This window comes from Podarcis melisellensis, assembly GCF_964234715.1.
Source record: "Podarcis melisellensis genome assembly, chromosome: 6".
Lineage (NCBI taxonomy): Eukaryota > Metazoa > Chordata > Lepidosauria > Squamata > Lacertidae > Podarcis > Podarcis melisellensis.
The window spans coordinates 94,357,957-94,379,805 of record NC_138538.1 but is presented as its reverse complement, the minus strand read 5'-3'; the positions used below and the strand labels follow the sequence as shown (position 1 = coordinate 94,379,805).

General features: G+C 44.2%; 1 protein-coding gene across 3 annotated transcripts in view; it reads left to right on the top strand.

Moving 5' to 3' along the window:
- The first annotated feature begins 12,581 nt into the window (after nt 1-12,581).
- The window catches only part of RASAL2 (RAS protein activator like 2), a 227,051-nt gene continuing 217,783 nt past the window's right edge, over nt 12,582-21,849 (top strand). Inside the window, exon 1 of one of the 3 annotated variants that reach the window (XM_081915024.1) lies at nt 12,582-12,761. In XM_081915024.1, coding sequence (XP_081771150.1) covers nt 12,602-12,761 — 160 coding nt within the window. In that variant the 5' untranslated portion in view covers nt 12,582-12,601. The remainder of the gene's footprint in view (nt 12,762-21,849) is intronic. The other 2 variants (XM_081915025.1, XM_081915026.1) reach the window with 2 other exon arrangements.

Below are 21,849 nucleotides of genomic sequence, written 5' to 3'. Positions count from 1 at the left end.
TGACCCTATTGTGGGTCACAGCATTTCCACTCCTGCTGCTATCACAACCCACACTATAGTTAATTGCACGCTCGGTGATCTATGTCCCAGAACAGACAAAATGTTGGGTGTCACTTCTAACCATCATTTGGCCAGTGGAAGAAACATGATGTCATGAAGTGCTTGACGTGTACATTTAATCAGAGTATCCATGTCCGTCTGTTGTAGTAAAAACAGCAGTGGGCAGTGCCTCGAAAACTAACCACTGTATTGTGCCATAAACTTTCAGAGGCCACTTTGTCAAGAAATACACATGCGGCTCCCCTTCCTCCCCCCTCCCCCCAGCATTTGGAGAGGAAGCTGGAAAGAGAAACCAGCGATAAGTTTCAAAGCCACACGGCAGCCTCTTTTGAGAGGTAGAAATTGAATGTCAGAGAATATATCCTGCAGACAGCTGGCAAGAGATGAAGGGGCAGAGCAGCAGCGATGGCAGTGACTTGGCTTTTAAATATTTAACCCTCTCTGCCACCAGCGGGGCTGCACATCAGCCTCCATCCCTCATCAAAGAAGCTATTCATCTCCCCTTGGAGATGGCAAACCTTGGGATCCTGGTGTTCAAGTCACGCTCTTGTCTGCAGATGCCTCATGGAATGACTAATATCTGTGACCGACTTCCCAAGAAACTCATGAGTCAAAAGGTTCCAGAAACAGCTCTGCTCGTCACTGAGCTTTCTTTAGGGAACACTCTTGAGATGTTTCTGAAATAGGAAGCAAGCACAACAGCAGCCTAGTGACCGGTTGCTTAAACGCAAGCATGGTGGTAATTTGGCAGCTGCAGTGCTTTGTGGGTCTCTTGCAGGCAAGAAGGAGCCATTGAAGAGCAAACCCCAAAGGCTGAAGGTGTAAAGGTATATGCCCTGCTGCAAAAAAGTATGGATGCTGTGAGCTGCTACCATCAAACAGCATTCAAGGTCTATTTGTGCCTACAGTCTTCAGTCAAAGGGATCCTGATGGGATCTTAATCATAGGTCACACTGGTTGCATAAGAATGAAAAGTGGTAAAAATATGTATTTCTGCATATTACTGTCATACAGGGTGGGGAGAGGCCACTGACCCTTTACATTCTGTCGACTGTTTCACTTAGACCTGTCCAGGTGTTACGTTCACCATCTGAGGCATCAATCAGTATCCAGCTTTTGGGATGTAGCCAGTTGGTGGCCAGAGACAGCTCAGTCGTGGTGCCCTGGGAGGTTTCCCTGGGGTGAAGACATTTCAGTATGCTTACTAGCAGCTATTGCTGTATCCACTGGTTTTAGTTTTTCATTTTACTGTTTTTTGGGGGTTTTTTTACATGATTGTCATTTGTATTGGCGCTCCTGCAGGTGCCACACAATGCCCATTCTGCATTGGTAAGAACTAGATCGTTTAGCGTGGCAGCGTCTGCACTTTGGAACTCCCTGCCTCTTGAGATCAAGCAGGCGCCTTCACTGTACCCTTTTTGACGTCTGCTAAAAATGTTCTTGTTTAGACAAGCCTACCCAGATACTTAGGGATGCAGGTGGCGCTGTGGGTTAAACCACAGAGCCTAGGACTTGCCTATCAGAAGATTGGCAGTTCAAATCCCCGCGACAGGGTGAGCTCCTGTTGCTTGGTCCCTACTCCTGCCAACCTAGCAGTTCGAAAGCACGTCAAAGTGCAAGTAGATAAATAGATACCACTCCGGCGGGAAGGTAAACGGCGTTTCCGTGTGCTGCTCTGCTTCGCCAGAAGTGGCTTAGTCATGCTGGCCACATGACCCGGAAGCTGTACGCTGGCTCCCTCGGCCAATAAAGCGAGATGAGTGCCGCAACCCCAGAGTCAGTCACGACTGCACCTAATGGTCAGGGGTCCCTTTACCTTTACCTTACCCAGATACTTAGAAAATTTAGGTAATTTTAATCTGTTTTAGTATTTTAACCTTTGTATGTTTTAAAACATGGTTGTGAGTTTCCCCTCAATTTTATTGTTTTATCATTCTGCAAACAGTTTTGAGGGGTTTTTTGGGTATTTTTTACAACCAAGCAGTGCATAAACTTTATGAAATAAATAAGTTTAAAGCTGTAATGGGGTGATGGGGAATTGGTGGTGGTGGAAGTATGTGGCGTTGATGAGCGAAGCAAGCAGGGTACAGTCCCTAATGCCCTCATATTTCTGCTTAAAATGGCATCTCCTGGAAGAGACTTCAAGATCCATTACTTTAAACCAGTGGTAACCAACATGGTGCCGCCTGGATTTTGCTGGACTGCAACTCCCACTCTTCCCGACTCCTGGGGCTCCCATTGGCTGGGGCTGATGGGAGATAAGAGTCCTAAAGCAAGTGGAAGGCCCATTGGCCAGCCCTGCTCTAGAACCTAGTTCCTACAAGATCCATTCCTTTACACTACATTCAATGCAAAAATAACTTCTGCCACAGATAATGGGATGGAAAGTAGCTAGAAAGAACAAGCAGCTTAGGAAACTTAGGAACTGCTTTAATTGGGTTAAACACATAATGCTTGTCAAATATCACCTTCAAGTTATATAGCAACAGACCTCCAACAGTTCCTTACCAAAACTGACTTACACGTTTTTGCAGCCTGGCTCCAAAGAGCAAATTTAGTGTGCCTAAGGGTTTGAGCCTGCCCAGTGGGATATCCATAGCTGTCAACTTAGAGATTTGAAAATAAGGGACCAGCAGCCTTGAAAATAAGGGACCAGCAGCCAAAATAAGGGACCTGCAGCCTCACCTGTTCCAGGCACTCCAGTCTTCCTGTCCTCCTGCAGTCTGGTCAAACTCATGCTGGTAGCTTCGAGAACACTCTCCAACCAACTTTGTAACCAGAGGTTCAACTGAATAGAATCTGAATCACATGCATCACAAGGCCTATGCAGCCTCAACTTAAGATGGCTCCCTGGCCTGGCTTTGCACTGCAAAGTTTGCAGCAGCACGTGCAGCAAAATGGCATCCAGCATTCAAAAACCCCCTCAGCTTGCATTAACTAGCCACACACAAGGCATGCAAGCTCCACCCCCCAGTTGTTCTTAGACTTCTTATTGGGTGAGCAACACAGCCAAGCAACACAGTTGGAGCCTCCCTCCTCCTTGGCCAGCAGGGAGGGAGGGAGGGAGAGGAGCTGCTTCCTTTGAAATTTAAGGGACATCATTTAAGGGACATTTAAGGAACATCCATCAATGAGGGACAGCAGCGGGACATGGCGCTGGAATAAGGGACTGTCCCTTCAAATAAGGGACACTTGACAGCTATGGGGATATCTGACCTTGAATGTGTCACATCACAAACTTCTTTAGGAAGTTTCCTCAGATTCAGAAGAGGTTTGTCATGTTGCCTGGCTGGCTGGTGTTCAAGAAACAGAAGCACATGGAAGCACACATGCAGGGATTTGATTGTTAGTTGCATTTTTAAAATAATAATAACTGTGTTTTTCTTACTTCTGCTTCACTTTGAACCTGCCTTTGCCTTTCCCAAACCACCTTAGTTTCTTACTTGCTATTTGAAATGAACCAAGTCTGACATATCCAACTGTTGAAACTGAAATTGCTTTGTAGAAAATACTCCCCCCCTCACCCTGATATAACTCTGCAGAGCACCACACTATAGTCAAACACTTATAAGTAATAAGAAGAAACACAACATAGTCCTCACAGTGGACGGTCCACATTTAAAGCGCAATAACTGCTTGTGGATTTGGTTGATTAAAATGTTGGATATGTGAACAGGACAGTTTTTGCTTCTTACGTTCAAAGAATCTCAGGCATGTCGTTTGCTTGGCTATAAATGGGAGTGGCCTGAACCTCCCCACTTTGTGCAGAAGCAGCGTGGTGGACCTCCAGGGCAGAAGGACAGTTGAGCACAGAATAATGAAGCCATAGCCTCTCCAATTTCTAAACCATCCTTTCACTAGATAAACATGCTATTGTGTCCCTCACAGCCACAAGGTCAGCCCTTTCAAAATACTTGCCTTTGTTTATATCTTTCTCAAATATAAACACAATATATCACAATAATTATTACTGTCGCAATTGTTCACTAGCAGCAGTATATAGAGCAGTTTCACGAAAATAAAACATCATACCCCGATTTATAAGCATCATACCTTGATTTATAGCACAATGATATGCTTTACAATCTTCCTCTGAAAATACTGCCTTTGTCAGTCTGGACTGGTAGCATTCTGGCAAAGCATGGGAGGAACCAAATCCAGGTCTAGTATATGGCCCAGAATTTAATTGTATGTGGAATCGTCATTTTAAGGGAGCAGACATGTAGTCCAATGAATATTTACTCAGAAGTAGGTCCAACTGGTTCAGATACATGCACCCCACCTAAGTATAGGATTTCAGCCATAGTGAGATGAGTCCCGAGTTTGGTTCTTCCCCAGAACATATGAGCCAAATAAACACTTGATTTTTGAATCTGCCAACAATTACCATGCTTACGAATTTCAAGATGGTGATGTTTAATGGGATATAACTGAGCCCAGAATGGAGTCCTTTAATAGAGCTTTAATAGGTGCAGGTTTGATATTCAAGTAAGTTTTACTCAGAGTAGACTCCCTGAAAGTAATGCACACAACAGCACAAGCCTAACCATGTCTGTTCAGAAGAAAGTCACACTGAGTTCAAGGGGGCTTAGTCTGAGGTTAACGTATGCCCTGGGTGCTCCAGCATCCATGAAGGGACTGGGCACCCACCATTTTTTGTGCAAATTTTATTTGATTCTTTAAAAGTTGCAAATTACAATGCTTATATGATCAACTAATCTGTATATTAACAGATGTATGAAGCACAGGTGTTCGAGGCGACAACAAAAGAAGTTTTTTGTTCAAACCAAAAATAAAATATGGAGAGGAAAGCGCAACCTAACAATTTAAAACAAATGGAGATACTACTCACTAGGGTTATGCTAATCTAGTAAAGTTTAGTACTGTATTCTTTTACATCGAGGTTTATATTGGGTTATAAAGCACCAGATTTGACTGGAGGGGGTCCAGTTCCAACTGCTTCTCGAAACAAAGGAGAAAAAAATGTCAACAACAACAAAATATAAATAAATCAGAGGCATTTTATATATCTAATGGGTTGCAACAAACTATGGGTAGTCAAGCCATTCCTGTGTCATTACAGCATAAAGCATTCTATAATAATGGGTTATCTAAAATAATAATTACCACAATTATTAAATACAGAGGTGGAAAACAGGACAGTAAGCCATGATAGCTCTTTATTATCCAACACAACAATTTCAGCCCACAAAGTGAGAGCGGGTATGACAGCAGGCAAAACAACAAGGCTATGGTTATCTTGCTGGAAGACACGACCAATTTGAATAAATGCAGGTTAACGGCAACATCCCTATGAGGGGCCACTTCCAGATGAAGTATTTAGTTTCACAGTGAAATGCTGTGCCTGGTAATTTATAATTAATTCATAATTAACAGGGGCTCCACACAATACAATCATCGTTCTGTGGCACTCCCATGCTTCCCCAGTGTAGCTTTTATCTTTATTCTTAATGCAAACAAAATCCGGCTTGGATGGAAGGAGTGGAATAGAAACACAATCCGTCCGCAGGTACAGAAAGCAAAGTGTGGAACTGAAGCAAGGGGGGAGGAGGAGGCAACCCCCAGGCAAGGTGGATGGTGGGCTGGAGACGGACAGCCTCTCCTTTCCCTGCCTTGCATTTCTGGTTGAAGAGCCATTTCATGTCTTGCAATGTCTTGTCTTACACAAGTCCTTTTCCTAGGAGAGCATATTTCCAATACCCTCCCTTGCTCGCTTTAATTAGCAGTGAAGGGCGAGGGTTCAAAGGGCATGTCACTGGATGCACGCCCAGAAGCACCCTGCCAACGTCATCAGGCTGCAAAAGCTGAAACTGATCACACAACACAGGGCTTGATGGAGCATTGGAAACCTCACTTGGGATCGCATTGGTCATGACATCTAGCTCGCTACAGAGATTGTCCTCAAAATGCCTAGCAAGCAACTCACAGAGGGTATTTGAAGTGTCCCGGAAATCCACCAATATAGGCATCAACAGCTTACGAAGAACCCTGAAGAGTTCTGCTGGCTGATTTATTGAGGACGCAATAGATGCAGGAAAGTAAGCCTTACCTAACAGTAAGTTAGGTGTTTAGGACTTGATCAGAAAGTCGGTGGTTTGAATCCCCGCGACGGGGTGAGCTCCCGTTGCTTGGTCCCTGCTCCTGCCAACCTAGCAGTTCGAAAGTAGATAAATAGGTACCGCTCCAGTGGAAAGGTAAACGGCGTTTCTGTGCGTTGCTCTGGTTTGCCAGAAGTGGCTTAGTCCTGCTGGCCACATGACCCGGAAGCTGTACGCCGGCTCCCTCGGCCAGTAAAACGAGATGAGCACTGCAACCCCAGAGTCATCCACGAGTGGACCGAATGGTCAGGCGTCCCTTTACCTCTTTACTTGAACAATGGCAATCTTGGCAAGTGATGAGGATGGGGAGAAAAAAAGGGGACTACCCATGCCCCTGTAACTTCACTGGTCACACCCCATGACTGACAGCCCTGCCAGGTCTACTGGACATCTTCCACCACTGCATGGCAGCCATGGCTGACAAAAGCTGCAGTCCAACATTTGGAGGGCCTCAGTTTCCCCACTGCTGTGTTAGGAAATTGCTATGTAACATGAGGCTGATAAAAGCAATTCCCTACTCCTTGAAAAGAAGAGGAAATGCCTTCAGAGGTTGTTCCATGTATATAGTGTGTTGCGGTCATCTAAGCCAGAGGTTACCAGAGCATAGACAAGAGTAGTTAGGCTATCCCTGTCCAGATAGGGGTGTAGCTGGGCCACCAGCTGAAGCTGATGGAAGGAACTCCGAGCCACTGAGGCCACCTGAGCCTCATGTGACAGCAGTGGATCCAGGAGTACCCCCAAGCTACATACCTGCTCCTTCAGAGGGAGTGTAGCCCCATCAAGAGCAGCCATCTGGTCTGAGGATCTGCCCACTAACTGTGCCTCAGACTTATCTGGACAGTGTTTCAGTTTGTTGGCTCTCATCCAGCCCATTACCGAGGCAAGATGCTGGTCCAGCACTTCCACCGCCTCACCTGCAGATGTAAAGGAGAAAGATGTTCCCGGACACGTATCATAATTTAGAATTTTTAAAACAAATTTGGTTTATCAGCTCCACAATGGCCAACTGTGCTGATTTGGCAAGGCAGGGCAGTTTTCAAATCTAATCTTACATAATTGGTGTCCTGGCAAGGGCCCAGGGCTCAGTGGCAGAAATAAGAGGCTTTTCAAAACTGAGCTCATGCTCTTTTGAGAGCAGCTCAACATTGGCAATGTCCTTCCTTCAACTATTGCCTGCAGCAAGTCCAGGATGTCTCCCTGAAGCCACCTCTAAGCTGTTCCACACAGCTGCTCCTGAGAGAAGCAGCTGACCAAGAAGAGAGCCACTCCAGCTCTAGCTATGTGTGCCAGCCTATCTGCCTGCAAAGCTGCGATAATGTTGTTGTAACACCATGTCAACTTTTCTGGCTGAGTTGAGCTCACCTGTTCAGTATTCCATCTTGTGCTTCAAAGATCAAAATATCAACGTAAAATTTGAGACACACAATGCAGGACACATTCCAAGTTCAAATGCCAGGTCAAATCCTACTCGTTTTCAAAGGAGTAGGGGAAGCAAAATATATTGTAAAGTTATACTTTCCTTGTTGGTTTTGGAATGAAGATTAATATGTGCACATTCAGGACTCCATTCTGAGTTGAAAGTTCAAAGCGCCGCTTGACCCTTGCTTCCATTATGAAAGGAGTCAAGGAAGAAGTAGAACACACAAAAATGTGTTGTCTCCCTTAAGTGTGGTGAGATCACAAATGGAAGGGAATTTGGCAGCCAATGATATTTAACATTTGATGTTGAGCATATGTCAACCTATTTAGCCACTATAGGCAAGACAGTCAAACACGTACCAAACTCTAGATCTGGGGTAACAGACTCAGGGTGCAGGGGCACCCATAACTTCTAGAGGTAGTGAATGTTTGAAATTAATAAATGGTAGAATGTAGATCATATGTGGATTACTGAAGTGAAAATGTCAGGCCAGTGAAAAATACAGGCTAAACTTATTTTCCAGACTAGGACCCCACCTGTCACAGAAGTCCTTTTAAGAATTTTTTTAAAAAATAAAGCAAACATAAAAACATAAAGCAAGTAATTAACCCATCAGTGTGACAGTGGTGGGGAGGGCATGATGTCACACAGGAAAAATGTGTCCTTTTGAACTTTAGAGTTGGGGAATGAAGCGGGAAAACTCCATGCGCTGCTGTGAAGGCCAGAACCATCTTGGTGAGCTGGCTTAAGGCAGGCTGGGTAAGAGGCACAGAGATTTATCAGAATCCAATCCTGGGCTGCTGTGAAGAACGAGCTCCTCCTGAGATATGAATGCTGTGAGCTCTCTCTCCATTGAAAGCTTCAAGTGTAAATATGTGTAAATAAATCATATTTCAAAGGCACTGACTGCAGACTCCACTGTGTCTCGGTTTCCCTGGTTGAGTGCCAAGGCTCCTTGGAATCTTGCGCAATGCTAGGCAGAGACTGGGGTGGCCACTACCAAGACTATACAGTGGTACCTCGGGTTAAGTACTTAATTCGTTCCGGAGGTCCGTTCTTAACCCGAAACTGTTCTTAGTCTGAAGCACCACTTTAGCTAATGGGGCCTCTTGCTGCTGCCTCGCTGCCAGAGCACGATTTCTGTTCTCATCCTGAAGCAAAGTTCTTAACCTGAGGAACTATTTCTGGGTTAGCGGAGTCTGTAACCTGAATGTTATGTAACCTGAAGCGTATGTAACCCGAGGTACCACTGTATTCTAATGCTGCTTGAAGTCTTAGCTTTCATAGATTGCAGAGAGGGGAAATCACACAAGGATTAAAACTACTAACCACATTAAATAAATACCCCTTACCACAGACAGACCCTCCAAGTGTCCCTATTTTCCAGGGACAGTCCTGGATTTGATCCTGGAATGTCCCACTTTTCCTTAAGATGTTCTTATTTTCATTTGGGAAATGTTGGAGGGTCTATATTCCATAGTCCAGCCACTGAGGTTCCACCATCTGGGTGGGTGGGTTATGGGTGTGATCACAGAAAGGAACTCTGCAAAATTATGAAGTGAGCTAATTGAGCCTGCCACATAAACAAACATCTCTCAGTCCAAAATCCCACTTTTTAGCAAGGTAGAAGACTCCAAGCCAAGATAGGTAAACTGGAGTGCTTGGTCTTATATGATGGCATCGATACAGTGAGCACAATGGAATGAAGAGAAACAGTGGGACACAGTTATCTCTGGTTATAAACTCTATAGCAAGAGCAGAGGATATAACAGAAAGGGTGTTGCTCTGTATGTCAAAGATTGCATTGATTTCAGCAAGCCAGAAATCCCCAAAGCCACAGTAGAAACAACCCAAATGTCACAAATGGAAGAGGAAGCTTTTCCAACACGCTTAAGATGAAGTGTAGGAAGTGTTGTGTATCCTTAATTAGATAACCCTTGGCTTGATGCTAAACAAATTTCAAGTTGCTACTGCGACAAAGGGTCAATAACTATGCGTGTTACTTGCCACAAGAGAGACATTAATTGCACAATTGAAGCTTTGTGTCTGCTTCTGAGGCAATGCAATCTGGACCACTTTGGTTGATTAGTAAAATACAGGTTTGTAAGTAACGATAGGTACAGGACATATAAAAAAGTTTGTTATCCACCCTAAGAAATAAAATGAGCTGTAAATAATTATAAAAGAAACCCCCCAGGTATTCCGTTTTTGTCCTTGCTGAACCCTGAACATGTATCAACTGAAAGAGACTGCTGAGTTTTTGGCACTTAGTTAAAACCATGTTTTTTTCAGGTCTTTGCTTTATTAATGTTTCTCTGTTTTAAATTCTCTCGGGGGTATTGTGTAATTTATTTAATTTTAAATTTCTGAGGTTCTAAGTTTTTGAGATTGGTGTTTTAAATCAAAACTTTTTAATAATTGTAATCTGCTTCAAGACCCAGGTAGTGAAAAGCACTGTGCTCCCTTCAGTGCCTTCTAAAAAACGTTCTTGTACAGGCAAGCCTATCCAGATGCTCAGATATCTGAGGTAATTATAATCTGTTTTGGTTTTGCTATGAGTTTGGGGTGTGGAAGTTGAGACTCCTCTAACCCCTGGACCCCAGCAAGTGTTAAAATATAAGCTTCCTGTGTTGATCCCCTGGATGCTGGGCTATGAAGAGAACAAAGGAATGGGGACTCTGTGCGAGATGACAAATGGGTGTGGCCCCTCCCTCAATTTAAGAAATCCTAGAAGGACACAGCTAGCGGGTGAAGCAGAGTTGAGGGGCTGTGAGGAAAAGCAGCAAGCTGGAGAGAGAGTTTGAGCACGATGCTTTATTTCTGTCCAAATCAAAGGCTGTGGGAGAAAGAAGAGCTTTTTTGGGGTGTTGATGCCGTGAGCCCCTCCATGGCTGGCTAAGATTTTATAGATGCACAAATCAAGCACATTCTTCTTCTTCTTTGGTGATCACTCATAGCTGAGTAAGATTGTCTTCCATAAACACAGTTTTAACAATGAGTCCGTAAATGACTGTGGAGGCCAGTTCTGGATCCACACGTCCTTCCACACTGGGGACATTGGTTTCCGGGCAAGAGATGATCACGGTGTGGATTTTCCAAGCGTACCTTCCTCTTAGCACATTTCTCCCTTGCGTCCTGAGTTCGAGTGTCTTCAAAGCCCATGACACCTTTGGTAAAGGCTGTTCTCCAACTGGAGCCCTCGCAGGCCAGTGTTTCCCAATTGTCAGTTTCTATACTACTTTTTTTAGATTTGCCTTGAGACAATCTTTAAACCTCTTTTGTTGACCACCAGCATTACGCTTTCCATTTTTAAGTTCGGAATAGAGTAGTTTCTTTGGAAGACGATCATCAGGCATCCAAACAACATGACCAGTCCAACGAAGTCATAGCTGTCAACTTACAGATTTGAAAATAAGGGACCAGCAGCCTCACCTGTTCCAGGCACTCCAGTCTTCCTGTCCTCCTGCAGTCTGGTCAAACTCATGCTGGTAGCTTCGAGAACACTGTCCAACCAACTTTGTAACCAGAGGTTCAACTGAATAGAATCTGAATCACATGCACCACAAGGCCTATGCAGCCTCAACTTAAGATGGCTCCCCGGCCTGGCTTTGCACTGCAAAGTTTGCAGCAGCACGTGCAACAAAATGGCGTCCAGCATTCAAAAACCTCCTCAGCTTGCATTAACTAGCCACACACACGGCATGCAAGCTCCACCCCCCAGGTCGTTCTTAGACTTCTTATTGGGTGAGCAACACAGCCAAGCAACACAGTTGGAGCCTCCCTCCTCCCTGGCCGGCAGGGAGGGAGGGAGAGGAGCTGTTTCCTTTGAAATTTAAGGGACATTTAAGGGACATCCATCAATAAGGGACAGCAGCGGGACATGGCGCTGGAATAAGGGACTGTCCCTTCAAATAAGGGACACTTGACAGCTATGAATGAAGTTGATGTTGAAGAATCATCACTTCAACTCTGGTGATCTTTGCTTCTTCACAAAGACACCCGCCTCCTCTGCGCCTCGTCTCTGAAAGGAAACGCAGAGAAGCGTTGCCTGGATCTAGGAGTCTTGGTTGACCACAAACTTGACATGAGCCAACCGTGTGACGCGGCAGCTAAAAAAGCCAATGCAATTCTGGGCTGCATCAATAAGATTATAGCATCAAGGGAAGTAATAGCGCCACTGTATTCTGCTCTGGAATTTGCTGCCAAGGAGTGTGGTGGAGTCTCCTTCTGTGGAGGTCCTTAAGCAGAGGCTTGACAACCATATGTCAGGAGTGCTCTGATGGTGTTTCCTGCTTGGCAGGGGGTTGGACTCCATGGCCCTTGTGGTCTCTTCCAACTCTATGATTCTATGGATCTCCCTGCAATCTCGCGCAGCAGCATTTGAACGTGTGTGTGTGTGTGTGTTTTAAAGGAGGGCTGTGAAGTTTCCTCTGCTTTAACTGCCTCGTCTTTCTGTAAACCGTCTTTCTAACAAACAAGCGGCGTATAAATAAATAAATATCCCAGCTAAGCAACAGCCGCCGCCGCCAACTGCGGCCAACCAACTACGAGTCCCCGGGCGCCCTCCCTCATTTGCATACAGCCAATCCACCCCCTCGGGGCGCCCTCCTTCATTTGCATACAACCAATCAGCAGCCACTACCGCGAGAAGGCTGGGGGGGGGAGAGGCGCGCGCGGGAGGGAGGGCGCGTCCGAGCCTGTAGGTGCGCGTCGATGGGCGATTGAGTGCGCCTGGCCGTGCCCCCCCCCCCGCGCCCGCCCGTCCACGCCGTTGCCTCAGGCGGGGAGCCCGGCCGGCTGGCTCGGCGCTCCATTGCTCGCGCCTCCCTCCCTGGGAATGCCGCCCGCCGATGCCGCCGGGTCTGAGGGAGAAGAAGCGGCGGCGAAGGAGCCCGGGCTGCGTCGGGGGCAGCGGGGAGGCGGCGCCGGGCGCGGGATGGAGCCGGCGCGGGGCGGCGGCGTGCAGTGACCGAGGAGCTGGGCGTCCGGCGGCGGCGTCAGGATGGAGCCCGGCGCGCCCTCGGCGGAAGCGGCGGAGGGCTGCCTGGAGCGCCTCAGGAATTCCCTGCCGGGGCCCGCCGACCTGGCCGGGGCGGCCAGCACGCTGGAGAGGATCCTGAGGGAGTCGGTGTGCCAGCTGCAGGGCTGGCTGCGCGTCTACGGTAAGGAGCCCCCCCCCCCCGAGACCCTCACACGCCCCCTTCGGCTCCCCCTGGACGCCTTTCCCCCTTCCCTCCATCCCCCCCCCCAATACCTCCCTCAGGAACATCACCTATCCCACCGGTTCTCCCGCCTAAAAGGTGGGTTTTCCCCTTCCTCTCCCCCCCCCCACCCTCCGACTCACGGATCTACACCCCCCCCCCCGCTATCCACATCTCGCACCCCATTCATAGCCCCGTATTGTGGAGCGCCGTCAGGTAAGTATACAGCCGCCGCCCCCTTCTTCGCCGATCTACCTGGAGACGCCCCCCCCCGTCTGTTATCTCAGGTGTGTTTCAAGGTGCGCCTCCAGGGTGCCGCTAACCAAACCCTTCACACGCCCTGGACCTTTTTTCTTTTTTTTTGCATTGATACCCCCCCACCCCACCCCACCCCAATCGTATCTTCTCCCTCTCATAAGCACCAAACAGCTGTTGTGCGTTCACCTTCAGCCGCGTGGGATGCCTTTAAACCATTTATTAAGATGATGTGCCTTTGCTTTAGGGCCATATGTGAGTCTTCTTCCTGGACCTTTCTGAACGCTCTGGAGGGCAACGCTGATCCTGATATTGGCAACTTAACCCTCAGGTTTCAACCCACTGGTTTGGAAACACTTGCCTCATGGTCCTCACGCTCTTTTCCCAGCACAGCCTTTCTAATGTTTTTCTTTTCCATTTTGAGACAGCTCCTTTTTGTATCTGCCCCAAGGTTGCTTAAGACAAATGTTGACTGGCCAATAATAGCGATGCTTCTTTTATTTTGTATCATACTTCTGGACTGATTAGTGACCTTCATATTAAGTATCTTCCCATGGTTGCTTATGGCAAAATTTTGTTTGGAACTTCTGTACTTCTAACCTTGTTGTATGATGCCTGCTTCTCTACCTTCCTTGTGACAATATCCAATAATGTCTTTGATAAGCATTTTGATTATTACGGATGTACTCCTTTCTTTGCATCCATGAAAATTTTCCTCTGGGCAGGTACTGGCTTGGCTGCATATTACTGCCTCAGAACATGGACTGATCACCAACCAAAGGGTTAAGAGAATTCCTTAGTGGAAGCTGCTTTTTATGGAAATAAAAAGATAAATAAAACAAAGTAACTCCTTAGGAGTGTGTGTGTGTGTGTGAGAGAGAGAGAGAGAGAGAGAGATACCCACCTCCTGGCACTGCTTCTTCCTAGCTTCCTGCCCACCCTTTTAGAAAGAGCCGACCAGTTAATTTCAGAAATCATGTTTGCAGAAGAACAGATTAGGTTGCAGAATGTGCTGTTGCATACAGTCCCATTGTCTGATCTCTGGGTATTTATTCCAACAGACCCAGCAGCATGTTGAAATACTGATAAATGAGCAAAAATATCCCATGTTCATGTCACTCTGAACTTGGGGAAATTGCAACCACAATTGAATTGTTTATGGATGAACACATAACTAATATCAGTTTTAAAGTTGGATATCTACTCGGAAATAAGCTCATTAAGTTCAGTTGTGTTTACTTCTGGGTAAGTGTGCATACTGCATGACTGCAGCCTAAATAGTGGCTTATTTGTTTTAAAATTCATAGGCTTTAAACAACCAAGCCTGTAACTTGAACACATGTGCTGACAGACCTTGGGCAAAACATTTCTGCATTGCAGGGGGGTGGACTAGATGGCTCTCAGGACCCCTTCCAACTCAACAATTCTGTGATTATATGACAGGAAACACTCCTCTGTGATTATTCAATGTATTCTAAAATGTTAAGAAGCTGATAATTATTAGCAAACTGCCCTTTGTACTAGTTTTGAATAAGTCAAGTACAGGATGCTCAGTTGAAAGCACCCCAGGATCTAGATGTGGAATGCTATCATTTTGTAATCGGTATTTAAGTCCTTTGTCCTTACAAGAAATCAAGAAGAGAAGCAGTGTGAGTAAAGCCTTATTTTCTTCCCTTTCCAGCTGGATTTTGGATGACTATTAATGAGTTGCTAGAAGATACTGACATTGTTCATCTTGTGGTTTTGTACTTACTGACTTGCATTCAACTGGCATCCTTATTTATAGAAAAGGTTGATGAGAGCCTGGAAAAAGGATGTTAAATTCTTTAGTGATCTGGCTGATGTACAAGACACAGTGTTATTTCCTATTTCTTTTTCAAATCCTCCTTGGTATGTAACCTCCCAAAATAAATCTGTATCAGTACGCCTTGCCTATTCCCAGACTCAGCTTTTTTTAGACATACTGTGCACTCTATTATAGAAATATATTGTGACTCAGTCTTAAAACAAGACAGCAATCGGGTTGGGGTGGTGTTTTTTTTTTGTTATTCTGTACCTTCATACTTTGTTCTAAAGTATTAATTTACTGGGTAGTATTTTGCTTCTGAGTGAACTATTGATTTCCTTGTCAATTAAATAGTTTGCTAATAAAGATCTTTTGCTGAGCGCTTAAATGTTGCTGGGCTTCTAGGCAAATTTTAAACTTAAGTGTGGACAGTTGTTGCCAAGTTGGCTGTAGACAATGAGGAAGATGAAATGGGTAAGCTGATAATTTTTATTGGACTGGCTTCTGTTACTATGAGAGTCTGTGTGCTAATATGATAAATGTTGCTAGACAGTGTGCTTGAATGATATAAGCTGCTAGACAAACTGCCTCCTAATAAATCTGTAAAATGCCCATCACTATAGCAGACAAAGTTTACTTTATTACATAAAAGTGAATGGCCATTGTTGACTTCTGTAGAGGAAAGTCAAGGCACTGCAGTAAGTGATTGAAATTAAGTTAGGGGAAGACCTAACGCTGAGGTTACTTATGTCAGGGTTGAGGTTTCAGCTTAACAGTGTTGGACATCATAGCACCTTCCTCTTTTTTAAAAATTGGCTCCTAATTACATACGTGGAGAAAAGTATAGTTGTTGTTTAGTCATGCCCGACTCTTCGTGATCCCATGGACCCCATGGACCAGAGCACGCCAGGCCCTCCTGTCTTCCACTGCCTCCCTCAGTTTGGTCAAACTCATGTTAGTAGCAAAGTAGAGGTAAAAAGGTAAAGGACCCCTGACAGTTAAGTCCAGTCACAAACAACTCTGGGGTTGCGGCGCTTATCTCGCTTTACAGGCCAAGGGACCCAACGTTTGTCCGCAGACAGTTTTTTCTGGATCATGTGACCAGCATGACTAAGCCACTTCTGGAGAAACCAGAGCAGCGCACAGAAACACCATTTACCTTCCCGCCAGAGCGATACCTATTTATCTACTTGCACTTTGATGTGCTTTCGAACTGCTAGGTTGGCAGGAGCAGGGACCGAGCAACGGGAGCTCACCCCGTCACGAGGATTCAAACCGCTGGCCGTAGACTCAGTGGTTTAGACCACAGCGCCACCCACATCCCCTACAAAGTAGGGGTACTTTTATTAAAAGTGCAGAGTATGTGGGACAAAAGCTGTCTTCTACTCAAGACAGGCAATTACTACCTTTGCCTTCATTGTTTTACAAGACGTTGGTTGGTGCCACTGACTACTTCTCTGAAAGAAGAATATGGAGATGAGCCCTGAGGGGTCCATGACCCAGCAGGGTGTTTACTTGCCCAGAAGTTCATTGTCTCTCTTTCTGGTTCATTGTTATGTTTGCTGTTTCCTCTGGCGATGTGTGTATCCTTTGAAGAGAGCCCCCTACACCAAAAGTCCAGCGCAGTTCCTATGGGAGCATGCCATAAGAAGAAACAGCCTGGAGCTTCTCTTGTGTAGAACAAATGTTCCCAAGTGAAACCCTTCACACTAAGGTTTGCATATTTGTCAGAAAGGGCACAAGTTCTTCCTTATTATTTTTTCTATCACCATGTGGGTCTGAACGCAGAATGTATCTTCTCCTCATATCTCCTCAGTAATGCTCAGAATACAGTCATACTTCGGGTTACAGATACTTCAGGTTGCATTTTTCCGGGTTGCGGACCGCCGAAACCTGGAAGTACCAGAACGGGTTACCTCCGGGTTTCGGCGGTTACGCATGCGCAGAAGCGCTAACTCGTGCTTTGTGCATGTGCAGATGCACCGACTCGCAACCTGCGCATGCGCAGATGCGCCGCTGAGGGTTGCAGACGCTGCAGGTTGCGAACGTGCATCCCGCACGGATCACGTTCGCAACCCGAGGGTCCAGTGTACAGGGTTTCCTTTTCGTTCTGTTAATTATCACTGGGATTCGCTCTCCCTAGGGCCTTAGTAGCATGCTGTAGGTTTACATAGGATTCAGTTTCCTCTATTTCCCTTTGTGCTTTGGCTATACGTTCCTTTGTTATGAGCAAGAATGTGGGTTGTCAGGCAATGTCCTAGTTTTTCTTGAGGAAGCTTTAGTTGTTGTTTCTTTGCCTGGGGGGGGGGGCTTACTGTAAAGTCTGAGTCCTTCCTGCTTCCTAATACAGTATGTTAAACAGAAATGAGAATCTGTTTGTTTGATGAGTTTGTATGTGCACATACGCCTAGGCTAATATGTACATATACAGTAAATAAAATGGAGGCATTTACAAATATGTCTGTTTTAAGGTGCGACACTGAAAATCCACATAGGGAGTGATGAATATTCCAGTTAGCTACATGTAAAATGTTGATGAAGTCATAGGTTTTTTGTTCAGCGATGGACTGTAATTAGCTAACCAGAAGATAAAGGTTGCTGATGTAAGCTGCACAGATACAAAAACATTTCAACTTTTAAAACTATGAAAGAGTACAATGATTTTTCAAGCATGATTGGGCTAAGAAGTGATTCTGTAACCTAAAGGCAACAAGTAATTATTTCTGGTTAATATCAAAATGGACTACAGAAATGGCAAGTTAAGTTGTTTAGGGGAAAATAAAGTATATGCTTCCTTTTCTTTCCACAGTATCTTGTTTTTAGGTTGAAGTATATATATATATTCAGATCATTTTAATCCTATTCTTGCCTTGCATAGAGTGACCTGGATATGTTTCTGTGCATTAGTAATCAAATCAAAACAATTCCATGCTGGTGTACAACTAAATGTAGTTTTTAGTATGTAGATATTTATAGAACTGTGGAGCTTTTTCTAGTTAGTGAGTAAGTATGCCCACTGAGCAAAGGGAAATGGGCTCTAAGTCTGACCTTTGCGACCTGTATTTCCCAGTAAATATTGGGAATGGCTAACACCACTCTGTGCCATAAATGACTCTGGTGGGGAAGCCTGTCTTGTGTAAGAAATGCTAAGCATCACTCTTCTAACATTGCAGTCAGGGGAGCTATTAATATAATAGCCACCCATGGTTCAGTTTTCCCCATGTGTCCTTACAGATACAGAGAGTGGATTTTCCAATTGTTGCAATTGAAAGGTACTTTGCTCAAAAATAGCGTGGTTAGAAGAAGCAGTTACTTAATTTGAAATGAAATTGTTGGCCACTTCTCAGAGCTGATTAATCTTGTATATGTGCTAGGTACTGTGTGCTTTTCAGCTTGCATCTGTCCAGGGAGCTCATTCAGGGACTCCTCCAGTTATAGAGGCTATACAGCTTGTATTTGTAGGCACTGGGAAACGGATTTGCAAATAATGCATCATAATAACCAGCTGCGGTGATAGGCTGGCGGTGTGACCGTGGTGTGTGTGCAAAGGAAGGGCTTCACTATGGGATGTGCTTTCAATGTGACTCCAAGGTCTTTGCCTGCTCTCTCTTCAGTGGGAGCCCTAAATCAACTAAACATGTTTTCCCATTTCACCAATCGCTCTTTTATTTTTTCTGAACTTTGTATGATTGCTGCCAGTGATTGAATACACAAATGATGAGTATGATTTTGAATACTTAAAAATCTATTGCTTTTTTCCAAGGTTTGGAAAAATCTGTTGAGATGTCACAGGAAAGAGGAAATTCTAGATAACTGTTTGAAAAAACCACAGAATAAAATTTGCCAGAATATCTTCACAAGCTTCACATCAATTGAATGGATGTATTTCGAGTCTGCAACTAGATGCTTAATGCTAAAACACATAGCTATCACTATCTAATAGAAATTACATTTTAACACAAATTATGTAGCTACAAACCAAGCACAGAAAGGATTTACAAAAAAGTTTATATTTGTGATCGTTAAGAAGCAGCTCCTGGATTTTCCACACAACCCAAGTCTCTTTCAGAAGCATTCATGCATATAAGCCTTATCCAGATTGCAACAATGCAAGGAGAATACCTATAACAGGGAAGTAATTCCTGAACCCTACTCTCCAAAATGTTTGAATCACACACAGACCTGAAAAGTTCACTATTCATGCTCCCACCAATTGATGTAAAGTTTGTGGAGATATTCTGGCATATTTTACTCTGTATTTTTTGGATTCAGTATTGTTTTAATGTTTGTATTACAAAACCAACATATAATGCAACTTCTTGGAGTTCTATTGGCATTTAAGGGGAGGAGAGTATGCAAAAATATTTTAAATAATTCAATTATATTATCAAAGAATGTTTTATATAGCAGACAATAAATCAACAATATAGTAACTGAACATAAACACAAATATTCTTAGACTCCCATAATTATAAAGAGATGATCTAGAAGTAGCACTGCCTTTTCAGTCATAGACAATACCTTGGTAAAGTAGTACAGTTGGCTCAAATGGGCATATGTGAGAAAGAACCTCCCTTGCCAATTTAAGGATTGGCCGAGTGAGCCCATTAGCTCAAAACTATCTATGCAACCTAAAAAAAAAAAATTAAAAAAAATCCAATTTGCTTCCAATTTTGACAATTTCTGATTTCTAAAATTTCGGTAAGTGGAGTGGCACAGCGGAAGTGTGCTTGGCCCATAACCCTGTTGTTGGGATACTGCCGGGAGACGGGAGCATCAGGCGGCCCACCAGCTAGCTCCGGACGATCACCGGTTTCCCGTGGAACAGCATCAGTCAGTCAATTACACGAGTCTCAGATATGTTTAGAGACCTGTGCACACTCTGTCAGCAGAGTGTGTAAAATACCTCACAGCATAAGAGGCGGCCAGAGCGATGTGCAAGCAAAATGTACAGCATTTTATTCAGCATAGCTCAGGAACAAAGGAAAACATGTCTGCTTGCCTTCGTGTCCAGCAAAACACCAGCAAGCAACACAAAAGCTATATACAAAATGGAAGTTCCCAGCGAGAGCTGGAAGTAGACAAGCATGTGACACACAACAGCCTGTTCCTTTTAAGGTGGAACGGAACTATATCCTAACAGTTTTATTCCCTAATGAGTCATGTTTGAAGCACCAGACTAAAAATAATGTTTTATATATATTTCACACATGCATCTTGACTGTAGGCAGACAGTAAGCACTGGGTTAACACAAATCAAAATAAACCTACATGGCTGGCAAGGAGCAGTTGCTTATATGTGTCACAAGTTATGTTCAGAATCACATTCTTTGAAGCAGAAGAGGGGAGATTAATTTTCAAGTAAATGTTTTAGAAAAAAAGTTAACTATATAGTTATATAGTTTATAGGTCCATATCTAGGCTGAGGTAGTGTTTATCAAAGCTCACAAATAGGGCTGCAGAATATAAATATGTGGTTAATGGATGCTCTTCCAGCCATGCTCATTTACTGGACAATTCCTCCTAGCTAGATTGGTTTATTGGGCTATGATGCTTCAAGAGTAGGGTTTTTGCCGGGGGTTTTTGTCAGCCTTCTGAAATCTAGGGAAACTATTGTTTGCTACCTAATTTTCCTTGTGTTCTGAAAACTCTGGCATGATATGTTATGCTTCATGGCTGGATCTGCTTGGTTCCCTTTTATTACTGTTCTTCGTTTATGCCTCTAAGTATAGAAGTAATTAGTCTTGTGTCTTTAAGAGGATGAACCACAGAGAACATTCAAGCAACTTTAAGCTTAATCCTTATAAGACATACAAGTGTTAGAGTTCATCTTTAAAGCAGAATTTTTTTCTTGTCTCTCTGCTTCGCATACTGAAAGGCCACCAGTATGTTGGTCTGCATTTAGTATGATCGCCTTCTTAAAGTTTCAGTGAAACAAACGTTTTACCTCTTTTTAAATGTTATTTGCTATGTTTAAACCACTGGAAGAAAAAAGAAATGGGACCATAACCTAGTCATACATTTTCATGTCATGGTTGCCGTTCAAATGGTATATTTCTAAATTCAGCATGAATTAACTCAGCTTTCATTGTTGTCTTTTGTGAACCATTGTTAGTTGATCACAAGGCTGTTGAGATTATCATTATACAGTGGTACCTCAGGTTACAAACACTTCGGGTTACAGACTCCACTAACCCAGAAGTAGTACCTCGGGTTAGGAACTTTACCTCGGGATGAGAACAGAAATTGCACGCCGGTGGCAGCGGGAGGCCCCATTAGCTAAAGTGGTCCCTCAGGTTAAGAGCCCAACTCATATTGGTAAGGAATAGTGCTGAGCTGAATATGTTACCAGGCTTTCATAGGCCCCATTTTTTTGCGGGAGTGGGTGGGATTTATTTGTGGAAGGGCATTATCAATTTTCAGAGTCATGGGCTTACTATGATTAGTGGCAATGGCTGCCCCCGTTCTTTTTTAAAAGTGGTGTTGTGGCTGATGGCCCTGTTATCGGTGGTCTGGCCCATCATTATGTTCCACCGCAATATCTTATTTGGAATAATGCCACATAATGTAGTAGCATCATTCTAGAGATGCATCACTGGGGTAATAATAATAATAATAATAATAATAATAATAATGGTGCTGTGTAGGGTGAACATGGCTGGTTGTTGATAGCAGAGCCATCACTACTTGTGGTGGACAACCAAACTGTGCTTTAAAAAGAAGACAAAAAGAAGCCCCAGCCATCGCCACTTGTCCCACCCACAAATAGGAGATTTTCTTCTTGCCTGTGCTGCTTTTCTCTCTTCCTTTTGCCACTATGCCTGATATATTAGGGTTGTGATATATGCAAGAGGAGAAAGAACACATATCTTGCCATTCAGTACTTACAGTGAGTTTTGCATTTATATATTAATATTTGTTAGTCACTTTCCTCACAAAAGTGACCCAAAGTGACTTTATGGATTTACAGTGTACTTTTAGAGTATTCAGATCATTTCACATGCATTA